At 45.3% G+C, this 12,404-nt stretch overlaps 1 protein-coding gene across 1 annotated transcript in view; it reads left to right on the plus strand.

Moving 5' to 3' along the window:
• Window positions 1-10,057, plus strand: part of C1H8orf74 (chromosome 1 C8orf74 homolog) — a 601,672-nt gene extending 591,615 nt beyond the window's left edge. The window contains exons 3-4 of the mRNA XM_042446829.1: window positions 9,253-9,653; window positions 10,049-10,057. Of these exons, the coding sequence (XP_042302763.1) occupies window positions 9,253-9,653; window positions 10,049-10,057 (410 nt within the window). The remainder of the gene's footprint in view (window positions 1-9,252; window positions 9,654-10,048) is intronic.
• Window positions 10,058-12,404: the final 2,347 nt, after the last annotated feature.

Genomic DNA, 12,404 nt, shown 5'->3' on the forward strand with positions numbered 1-12,404 from the left:
AATAATAATAATAATAATAATAATAATAATAATAATAATAATAATAAATTTTATTTATGTTTCCCCGCCTCTCGCAGTACATCAAAGCGGGGTTACAGACTAAGGCCTGTTACAGACTGCCAAAATAAAGCTGCTTCGGGTCTCTTTGGAGGTATGTTATTTAAATGATGCATGCATCCTAAGAATCCGGAAGCTGCACCAAAGCTGCACTCCAGTGCTTAGGAATTTAGTGTGGCTTTGGCGCGACCTCCGGACTCTTAGGACCCATACATCATTTAAACAGCATACCTCCAAAGAGACCCGAAGCAGCTTTATTTTGGCAGTCTGTAACAGCCCTAAGTAAAATCACAAGGTATGTATCTAAAAATCCAATTAAAACTGCTAAAAACGATAAAAATCAACATCAGACAATAACAATAGCATCACTAGCAAGGCAGGGATCATACATAGACAAGAGCATATCATTCATATCTGGTGAGTATTCATATCATATCAGGGGGTATGCTCGACCAAAAAGCTCAATTTTAACTGCTTTTCTAAATGTTTCTAACAAGGCCATCAGACGGATCTACTCAGGAAGGCTGTTCCAAAGTCTCGGAGCCATTGTTGAGAACGCTCTTTGGGAAGTAATAGCATATTTGGAGGTTGGTATTTCCAATAAGTTCTCACACGGATTGTATGGGGAGATGCATTCCTGTAAGTAACTCGGGCCCAAGCCATGTAGGGTTTTATAGGTAATAACCAACACTTTGTACTGTGCCCAGAAGCAAATAAGGAGCCAGTGAAGATCTTTTAGAATAGGTGTAATATGGTCAAACCTTGACGAGCCGGTGACCAATCTGGCTGCCATATTTTGTACTAACTGAAGCTTCTGAGCTTGGTTCAAGGATAGCCCCATGTAAAGCGCATTACAGAAATCTAGATGAGAGGTTACCAGAGCATGTACCACCGTTTCAAGGTCCCTTTGGTCTAGGTAGGGTCGCAGTTGGCGTATCAACCGAAGTTGATAACAAGCACATCTGGCTGTCACACCTACCTGAGATGTCAATTGCAGGGATGAGTCCAGAAGTACTCCTAAACTGCAAACTTCGTCCAGGACAGGTTGGCAAATTTCCTTCCTTAGACCCAAGGAACCTATCACAAGTACTTCCGTTTTCTCTGGATTCAGTCTGAGTTTGTTTTTCCTAGTCCAGCCAATTACTGACTCCAGGCAGGCATTTAGAGGAGAGATGCCATCCTTAGTCCCTGTATCAGTTGGAGACATAGAGAAACATATTTGGGTATCATCAGTGTACTGATAACACTGCGCCCCATATCTCCAGATGATCTCTTCCAGCGGTTTCATGTAAATGTTAAATAGCATGGGGGACAAGATGGCTCCCTGAGGGACACCAGATGTCAGTTCCCTCTTAGAGGAGCAAATGTCCCCCAGCTTCACCATCTGGAATCTACCCAAGAGGTAGGATCAGAACCACTGAAGTGCAGTCCCTCCGATACTCAACTCCCTCAGGCGTTCCAGAAGGATACTGTGGTCAGTGGTATCGAAAGTAGTGGGGGCAACAGTCTAGAACAGGTAAAGAGGTAGTACAGGAACACTTATACCTACTCTAAATGAATTCAAATCTATACAGCTGGATAAACTGCATCCAAAGATATTAAAGGAACTTGCAGACGCAATCTCAGTTCCTCTGCTGATAAACTTTGAGAACTCCTGGAAAGCAGGGGAGGTACCAGCAGACTGCAAGAAGATGAATGTTGGTCCTGTCTTCAAAAGGCAGAAAGAGAACCCAGGTAAATATACATCATACCAGGAAAAAAAAATATATGCCCCTAGGCTAGCCTTTCAGGCTGGTCTGAACAGGGCCTAACTGAAAGAAAGAAGCTGGTAGCATGAGCTTTCATAGATTTTAGTCTACATCCTCAGATGCATGTAGTGGAGGATCCAGGGACAAACAAATATAGCAAGCTGTGCGAGAGAATAGCAATAGAAATGCCAAACCAGTGGGTATGGAAATGCTTTGTGAGGGCTCTCTTGGCCAGCTCATCACTTTTCCTTTCTGATTCCCACACTACATTCCAATTCTTCCACCACACCTTGACTCTATCCCTGGTGGGTGGCACAGTGGTTAAATCCTGGTACCACAGCCACAAAGTTGTGAATTTGATCCTGATGGCTCCAAGATTTACTCAGCCTTCCATCCTTTCACTGGATGGTAAAATGAGTACCCAGCTTGTTGGGGGCAATTGGCTTACATGTTGTAAAGCAGTATAGAAATGCAAATACTATTGCTATTACTTTAGGAAACACTTTGTCTAAATGCATCTGAGGAAGTGGACTGAAGTCTACAAAACCTCATGCTGCCAATTTCTTTCAGTTAGCCTCAGAGGTGCTACAAAATATCTCTACGTACTGTTTAAAATGTGGTTAGCTGCCTTGAGACCCATTATTGGGAGAAAAGCAGGATATAAAATCATCATCATCATCATCATCATCATCATCATCATCATCACCACCACCACCACCACCACCACCAAATACTTTTGATGCATTGCTCCCCAAACCTACTGGCTAGTTCTCTCATGGACTATCTGGTCTTGAGAAGCAATCAAAGCCACATGGAAGTGGATTTTACAACTTTTGGCTCTGAATTTACAAAGTTGTCACATGCATCTCTTTCTCTTTGCATGGGTAATGCAAGAAAGAAAGGGCACACTTAACAGACCCATATTGCCCGAATCAGTTGAGCAGAGCAGGCACAAAAGAAGAAGGGAGAAGGCCAGGAACAATAGATACTGAAAACATGAGTGGTATGCATTGTTTTGGGCAAGAGAAGGTAAAGAGAGGCATCTACATAAAGGACAACTTCTACGTCATCAGCTGAATGATGACGTATGCGTGCAAATTTTGTAAACATCCACATTATATTCTTCTTAAGTAAGCTTCCTATAAAAGAACGAGGGCCCCAACCATAACCACCATTGAGCATCTGCTCATCTGCATGGCTTCATTATTTCCCAGAGCAGGGGTTGGCAACCTTCGGCCCACGGGCCAGATGTAGCCCGCAGAGGCCTTTGAGCCGGCCCCTGGCTGCTCCTGCCGCCGCCACTGACGGTTGCGGCTTTTCTCTGCTCTGGGCGCCGCCATTTCAGGGGGAAAATGGCGGTGAAGTCTCTCGCGACCTCTGGGAAGGTCGTGCGAGATTTCATCACCATTTTTTCCCCAAAATGGCGGCGCCCAGGGCACCGACGGCAGCAGCGGGCCTCTGGGAGGCCCGTTGCCGTTGCTAGGGCCCTCCAGGCGGGCTCCGACAGCTGCAGCGGGCCCCTGGGAGGCCAGTTGCCGTTGCAGGAGCCCTCCAGGAGGGCTCCGATGGTGGGCAGCGGGCCTCTGGGAGGCCAGTTGCCATCGCTGGGGCCCTCCAGAGGGCTCCAATGGTGGCAGTGGGCCCCTGGGAGGCCCGTTGCCTTCGCTGGGGGCCCTCCAGGAGGGCTTTGATGCGGCAGCGGGCCGTGGGAGGCCCGTTGTTGTCGCAGGGTCCCTCCCAGGAGGGCTCCTCAGCAGCAGTGGGCCTCCCAGAGGCCCGTTGCCTTTCCCTGGGGTCCTCCAGAGGGCTTCGGCGGCGGCAGCGGGCCTCTGGCGTCAGGGGCGGCAAAGAGGGGGAGGCCTCCAGCACTGGTGTCCCTGCCGGCTCTTTCCCAGCCTCTGCAGGGCCTGGGGCCCCGTCAGGGGCCGGCAAGCGAGGGCCCCCGGAGGGTGGAAGCTCCGCCCCCGGCATGCGGCCCCGCCCCTGGAGGGTGGAAGCTCCACCCCTGGCACGTGGCCTTGCCCTGGAGGGTCGAAGCTCCACCCCCCAGCTTCGGCCCCCCAGTCGCCTGAGGGACAGCAACCCGGCCCCCGGCTCAAAAAGGTTGCCTACCCCTGTCCAATATTCTGTGCCCATTTAATCATGCATTGCTTTATCTGATCTTGTTCCAAATTCAATTTTAAAACAAAATTATAAAATTTTGAAATTTTCCTACCTTTCTTATCATTTATTATCAAATCCAATTCTGTACTTCTATTTGTAATCCCTTTTTCTCTTACATCTAATTTATGTCTTTCTCGCAATTGATAATATAAGTACCAAGAAATATTGTATCCTTCTTTTACTAATTCCTCCCTTGTCTTCATCACCAATCTTCCTTCATCTAATTTTATTAAATCTTTGTATCTCAACCACTCTTTACCTTCTATTTTCCCCCTATATAATAATGAATTGTTACCCAATCTGGTAATTGTCTATATATTTTTCCTTTATAAATATTCCAAATTTTCCCTAGGGCTCTTCTAATTATATGATTGTTAAATTCTTTATTCAATTCTGTCTTTTCTAACCACATGTAGGCGTGCCAACCATATCGTAGGTTAAATCTTTCTAAGTTAAGCAATTTTTCGTATTTCAATTCGATCCAACACAGTATAAACGCCGACTGGTGAGTCTTACTAATTTAACAGTCTTTCTTTTCCTGCTTTTCCTACCGCTGTCCTCTTTTTCTTCAAACCGTCTGCTTCTCCTCCCGGTCCGCCGTCGTCTGCTTCTCTTCCTTGTCCGCAGTCGTCTGCTTCTCCTCCTTGTCTATTATTGTTGAACTTATCTTCTTTAGTATTCTTTTTGTCTCTCGTCTTTTTCCCTTTTCTCTTAGGGTTTGTTTATTAGGCTTCTTCTCCGCCTCACACTGTCTCTCTAATGCCTGTTTGATTACAATGCTGTTTCTTTTTCGACCTCCGCCACTCTTTTCTCCCACTCGTAGGTTTTGTTTTGTTTTTCCCAAGCCTTCCTCCGCACAGTCTATCTCTCCACTGTTCCTTGATTTTTCAAAACTCCACACCTTAGTTCTTCTTCTCTATTCCCCAAATATCCTTCTTTACCTCTGATAAAGTATATATGTTGAAGATCTTAAATGTCCAGTAAATTTTTAGTTAGTTCTCCTTCCTCTTCTCCCCCTAAAATTCCGGATCGGCGGGGCTTTGCTCTAGCCCTCCTTGCAGTCGCGGTTCACCCTCATCCTCACTCCGCTCACCGGGCCACCAAGGCTCTATTAAAGGGACTTGGGGGCAACTGATGATCCCAGAAGACCCCCTGGGTCCACCCGAGTCCCCTTTATCGGGGGGAACGATTTTCCTACACTTTTTAACTGCAAGTGGTGCCGCTTCTTCGCCTGCTACCGCGAGCTGCAGCTTTCACTCCGCCATGTTACCGGAAGCTCCTGTTTCTCCACTTTTTTTAATGATTTAAAAAATCATTAATTATTTTTTTATTAATTTTATTAATTTACACCATATCAGCTTGTTTCAACAGTCACTCTTCAAACGTAGGTTAACCTTCAATTTTTCCATTTTAGTGCAGACTGGATTATGTTTTTAACCCTTTGTGTGAGAGCCAGAGTGGTGTAGTGGTTGGGGCGTTGGACTAGGACTCTGGAGACCAGAGTTCGAATCCTGACTGGGTCATGTAAACCCACTGGGAGGCCATGGGCAAGTCACACTCTCCTAGCCACAGATGATGGCAGTGGCAAATCCCCTCTGAAAAAACATGCCAAGAAATCCCTGTAATAGGGTCTTGGGGTCTCCGTAAGTCAGAAATGACTTGAAAGCACACAACAACAGCAACAGAGATATCTTGTAGCACCTTTGAGACTCAGATGCATGAGGAAGTAAACTGAAATCTATAAAAGCTCATGCTGCCAATTTCTTTCTTTCAGTTAATCTCAAAGGTCTCTCTATGTACTGATTCTACAGACCAGGGCCTCATTCCCACTTACAAAAAAAGAGGGTTGCAATCTGAATCAATGGATCTATTTGACAGCAGAACATGGTTCCCATTACATTTGCCCCAATTGCATTTTCCTTTGTAAAATTACCCAATTGTGGTTCACATTCACAAATGAATCAGTTCAAAATGAACTTGCTCCAGCCAGCGGAAGGGCAAATTTAAATCAATTCTGATCCGTATCTGGTTCACACTTGCGCAGAATTGATTTATCCAAAAAGATGCGGAAAACATCAGTGTCAAAAAGATGTGGATTAAATGGGTCCAGTATATGCCCTCCCCTCTCCAGATCACTTCAGCAAATCAATTCAAGTGGGAACCAGGGTCATTTGTCTGGTTCACACCGATTTGTGATCCAGTTTAAAAGGTAATGAGAATCAGACCTAACACGACTATATCTTTGAATTCAACAACAGCAACAGTGAAGCTTTTAAGCAGAGATTGTACGGCCGCTTCCTAGGAGTGCTATGGATGTGGTAGGTTGGACTGGATGGCCTCTGGGAATCCCAGTTCTGTTGATTCCATTATCATATCAGCCCATCCTTTTGAGGCCATGGAGACATGATCCATTGCAAGCAAGGGAGCCCCTCAGCTGTTCCCATGGCAAAGCTAATAATCTTCATAACCGCATTAGCCTCATGGTTACAGATGGTGCCTGTCACCTAATCTGCTTTTCTGCTCATCCTAATCCTATTCAGGACAGCCACTGAACAAGAAGAACAGTGCACCACTTTCTTCTCATATTGCAAGAGAAGTGGGTCTCTTCTTTTTCTCACGTAGGCTGACGGGAGGCTAAGTTCAACTCATGATGAATGGACTGATTTACAAACCTTCCTGAGATCCTTTCCTACCAGCCTCAGGGAAATCAATGGGGCGCCCTCCAGATGTTGCAACCACCTCCTTGGTTTGAAAACAGGCTCCCTTAGGAATGCTGGAGTTCTTTGTTTGCTATTGCTTTTTTGGAAGAGGAGAGATATACAGACCTTGATTTGGGTCAGAGAAAGGTGGGAGATAGTGATGCTCTGGAGACCATCTTCACTGATGTAAGTTTTTTTAAAAAGCTATATTTATGTCCATGCTTATATTGAAGATGGGTTTGCAACTGAGTTTTGTCAAAGAGCTTGGTATTTAATTCAGGGTTGCAACCCTCAGTTCATTTATCGTTGTTGTTGTGTGCCTTCAAGTAATTTCTGATTTATGACGACCCTAAGGTGATCCTATCATGGGGTTTTCTTGTCAAGTTTCTTTAAAGGTGGGTTTGTCATTGCCATCCTCTGAGACTGAGAGAGTCCAGCCTGTTCAATGATGTATGTGTCCTAAGAGGCCAGAAGCCATGCCAAAGCCACGCTCCAGTCCTCTTATGATGCGTGTGTCATTTAAACACCATACCTCCAAAGTGACCCAAAGCATTTGGCCTGTCTGTACAGGCCCATAGACAGCCTTATAAGACTGCATCTACGCTGCAGAATTAAAACTGTTTGATACTGCTTTAACTGCCATGGCTATGGGATCCTGGGCTTTGTAGTTTGTTGTGGCCCAGAGCCCCTACTCTATATCTCACAAACCTACAAATCCCAGATCATTGGGCCATAGGAACCAAAACATGTCTGGTCCCCAGCATTTCGGATAAGGAAGATGCAACCTGTAGTCCATTCTAATGTTGAACAGCTCTTCCGATCAATGGGTTTTTTCTTCCTAATGTTTAGTTGGGCTTAAACACCTGTTTTCTTTGCATTGACATTCAAAAGCCCTGTCATGTTCTCTCCTTCTTTAAACATCCATCTAGTATCATGTATGTTCTTGCATTGCACTTTGAAGAAATCTAGGCTCTTTAAAACCACCTGGTGAGTGACTGCTCTTTACAATGACACTGCTTTTAGTAACAGAAGGAAATAAACACTGAATACACTGAAAGATGCATCAGGAAAAGCCAAAACTCTCCAAGCTTGGAAGCTAGGTACTCTAAGTAGCTAGTTTCTCATCATCAATTCATTTCCCCCAATAGTCAAGTAACAATAACACTACATTAAAAACTGTGACTCAATGAGGGGTAACTTTAGTTCTTCTGCAGTGTAACTGAAACATTTTAGCTACTTTGTAAAGTTGTGCATAGTGTGGTTTAGTGGTTTGACTGTTGGACTATATTGTGTCCAGTTCTGGGCACCACAATTCAAAAAGGATGTTGAAAAACTGGAGTGTGTCCAAAGGAAGGTGACTAAAATGGTGAAGGGTCAGGAAACCATGTCCTATGAGGAACGACTCAGGGAGCTGGGGATGTTTAACCTGGAGAAGAGACTGTTAAGAGGTGATATGATAGCCCTGTTCAAATATTTGAAGGGATGTCATATTGAGGAGGGAGCAAGCTTGTTTTCTGCTGCTCCAGAGAACAGGACCCAGAACAATGGATTGCAAGCTCCAGGAAAAGAGATTCCACCTCAACATTAGGAGGAACTTCCTGACAGTAAAGGCTGTTCGACAGTGGAATGCACTCCCTCGGAGAGTGGTGGTTTGCCTTAAGGTCTCCATGAGTGAGAAATGGGTGATGAAACAAACTTGAAGGCACATGAAAATGACAAATATATATTGAAAAAAACATGTGTGCCCTGTAACTAGGGTTGCTACAATGAAAACTAGAGAGGGCTCCTATATCTTTAATGGCTGTGTAAAAAAGATTTTCAGCAGGTGTTGCTTCTTACCTGGTTGTGTGCCGACCTGCTCAAATTCCCTCTTCTGCACAACTGTTTCTGACTTATGGTGACCCCAAGGCAAACATTATCATGGGGGCTTCTTAGCAAGATTTGTTCAGAGAAAGTTTGCCATTGCCATCCTCTGAGGCTGAGAGAGTGTGACTTGCCCAGGGGTCACCCAGTAGGTATCATGGCCAAGTGGGAATTTGAACCATCAGCTCCAGAGTTGTAGTCCAATGCTCAAACCACTGTACCATGAGTTACTTTTTCAGAGCTGCAGGCCTTATACCTATAAGTGTATATTATCATTGGCCATTGGGCCTATAGCTGCATATTTCTGTAGGCCTGCACCTGTGTATTATCATAAGTTATGGGGTTTTACTTGTATATTATTGTATACTAGCTAAACCTTTGTTATTCCAACATTTTAAAAATGTCTTTTTAAAATAGAAAGTTTTTAACAAACAGACTAGTGGGTGCTGTATTGTTTTAATGGAATGGAAGGTCTGGTTTTAAGGTCATTTTTTGGGTATCTTTTAAATTGCATTTTATTCTTTTACTGAATGTAAATTGTTTTAATGATGCAAATAATAATGCAAATAGTTGCAAATAGTAAAAATGAAAATAATGCTTTCTTCTTGTACATTTTGAATTGTATTGTTCTTTTAAATTGTGAGCCACCTTGAGTTTAAATGGGGGAAATTAAATAATAATAATAATAATAATAGTCCCCTCTCACCACTGTCTCACTACAGGATTGCCTCCTTCACAAGCCATCAAAATCCTTCAAGAGAAGCTTTCTACCTTTCAGGTGAAGCTGCCTCCATTGAACCTGCATGCCATCTACGATTACTTCCACAACACGCTCATAAAGCATTATTCGTTATACCAATTTGTGCTGACCCGGGAAAGAGACCGCCATCAAACCTTTGGCAATTTGGACATCCATGCTCCCCCTAGTCCTCTACCTCTGAGAGAAGGCATGGAGCTGGAAGCCTGGAAATATGAGCAGAAGCTGGCTGCCTTGTCGGCGGCTGAAGATGAAAAACAAGCCGACATGGAGCACATCCGAGAAACCTTGCATGCGCAGAGAGAAAATCTGCTGCAGGAGGTGTACCAAAGTGTCAAAAGCCAAGCCGATGGCCTGAGCAAAGAGGTAAACCAGGAGGAAAGTTGTGACAGAGATGTCCTTCATAGAGTTGCCAGTTCATCCCAGGTCCTGAGGTTTCCAGGGCTTCATCCACACTGCAGAAATAATCCAGTTTTACACCACTTTAACAGTCATGTGAGTCAATATTATGAAATTCTGAGAATTGCAGTTTGTTGTGGCACCAGAGTAAAGCATCCACACTAGAGAAATAATCTGGTTTGATACCACTTTAACAGTCATGGGTCAATGCTATTGAATTTTGGGACTTGCAAAATTGCAAATTCTGGGAAATGAAAAGATGCTTGAGGATCATGACTCTGGATTGCATGGTCAAGATGGTTACATGGTTTCCACACCAAAATTAAAAGTGCCAGTGTAAGTCTTTACATGGTTTGGATCAGGTTGGCTAAAGGACTGCTGGCATTTGTATGAACTTGTCCTGCAAAGATCTGGTGTCACAACAACTGCAGTTCCCAGAATTCCACAGCATTGACCCATGGCTGTTAAAGTAGCGTCAAACCAGATGATTTCTGCACTGTGTATGCAACCCAGGCCAAAACCGAAGACCTGCATGTGGTTCCTGGTGATATCATTTCATTTTGCTCATTAAGTATCAGCTGTGGCTGCTTCCAGCTTATATTTCAAATATAACTGGCCAGAATACTCTGGGCTGATCCCGCAGTATTCTGGCCCTTAAATTGAAAGTCACTAAATCCAGCACATAAAGCAGCCACAGATGTCTGCTGCCACACTGCAGAATTCATTTAGCTTTACACCACTTTAACTCTCATGATCCCATCCTATGGAATCCTGAGATTTGTAATAGAATAATAATAATAATAATAATAATAATAATAATAATAATAATAATAATATATTTATTTATAGCCCGCCTTTCCTCAGATCAAGGCGGGTTACAGAAAGTGCCATTACAAAATAAAAACACAACAAATATACATTAAAATAGCAATCATCAAATACAATCAGTGCAAACCACAATATAACAATATCCAGCTAGCTTAGAATGTAAACAACAGTAACAGTGAGGGGGGAAGAGGGGAGGCTAACAAGGGAACAGTTAGGGGAAGGCTTGTTGGAACAGGAAGGTTTTTAACTCCTTCCTGAACTGATCAAGGGAGGTGGCCGAGCGGAGCTCACCGGGAAGCGAGTTCCAGAGCTGAGGGGCTGAGCTGGTAAAGGCCCTACGTGATGTTGTGGCATATTTCGAGTCTGGAACTCTCAGCAAATGCTTCCCGGCCGATCTGAGTGTGCAGGGCAGATTATATGGGGAGAGGTGGTCCTCCAAGTACCCTGGGCCCAAGCCATTTAGGACTTTATAGGTAATAACCAACACCTTGTATTGCGCTCGGAAGCGAATAGGCAGCCAATGTAGATCTTTTAATACTGGTGTTATGTAGGTGGCCCTGGAAGATCCAGTGACCAACCTAGCTGCCATATTTTGAACCAACTGTAGCTTTTGAGTATGGTACAAGGGTTGCCCCATGTAGAGCGCGTTACAGAAATCCAAACGAGAGGTTACCAGAGCATGTACCACCGTTTCAAGGTCCCTCCGGCCCAGGAAGGGTCGCAGCCCCCCCCCCCCCCCCCCCCCCCCCCCCCCCCCCCCCCCCCCCCCCCCCCCCCCCCCCCCCCCCCCCCCCCCCCCCCCCCCCCCCCCGAAGTAGAGGTCTCCAGAGCTTCCGTGGACTCAATTGTACTGGATCACTTTGAGTCAGTAAGTACTGGATGTGGACAAGATCTCTAGAAGTGTTGGAAGACAACTTGGTCTCTCGATCCCTGTCCCTCGTGGCTAGTGGCTCAGGGGGGTGCGGTTGTAACAACTCTGTTGCACATATTAATACATCTTCGGGATGGCAATTTCCCACCAGCTTAAAATTGGCCGTTGTAAAATCGCTGATAAAAAAAAGCCCTCCTTAGACCCCCTGATGCATAATAATTATCGGCCTGTCTCGCTATTGCCTTTCTTGGGAAAGTGATCGGGGGCAGTTGCAATCCAGCTTCAATCGATCTTGGATGATATGGATTATCTGGACCCATTTCAAAACGGGTTCCGGGTAGGCTACGGAGTTGAGACTGCCATGGTCGCCTTGTCGATGATCTCCGTCTGGGCATTGAACGGGGTAGCGTGTCCCTGTTGGTGCTCTTGGACATCTCAGCGGCTTTTGATACCATAGACCATGGTATCCTTCTGGAGCGCCTAGCAGAGGTGGAATCGGGGGCACTGCGCTCCAATGGTTCCGATCCTACCTCTCTGGGAGGTTCCAGATGGTGCAGCTGGGAGACGTGTGCTCCAATAGAGGGCCCTTATATCTGGGGTCCCTCAAGGAGCCATTCTGTCTCCCATGCTTTTCAACATTTACATGAAACCGCTGGGAGAGATTATCTGGAGACACAGGGCGTGGTGTTATCAGTACGCTGATGACACCCAAATTATTTCTCTGTGTCTCCAACTGATGCATGACCAGGGATGGCATCTCTCCTCTTGATGCCTGCCTAGACTCGGTAAGGGCTGATGAGGGAAAACAGACTCAGACTGAATCCAGAGAAAACGGAAGTGCTCGTGATAGGTTCCCCCGGTCCGGTTGGAGGTTTGTCCACCTGTCCTGAACGGGTTCACGCTCCCCTTGAAGGACTCTGTTCACCTTGGGGGTGCTCCTAGATTCGTCGCTCCACCTTACATCTCAGGTGGATGCGACGGTCCGGAGCACCTGCTATCAGCTTCGGTTGATATGCCAG

Source organism: Sceloporus undulatus, chromosome 1, assembly GCF_019175285.1.
Source record: "Sceloporus undulatus isolate JIND9_A2432 ecotype Alabama chromosome 1, SceUnd_v1.1, whole genome shotgun sequence".
Taxonomy (NCBI): domain Eukaryota; kingdom Metazoa; phylum Chordata; class Lepidosauria; order Squamata; family Phrynosomatidae; genus Sceloporus; species Sceloporus undulatus.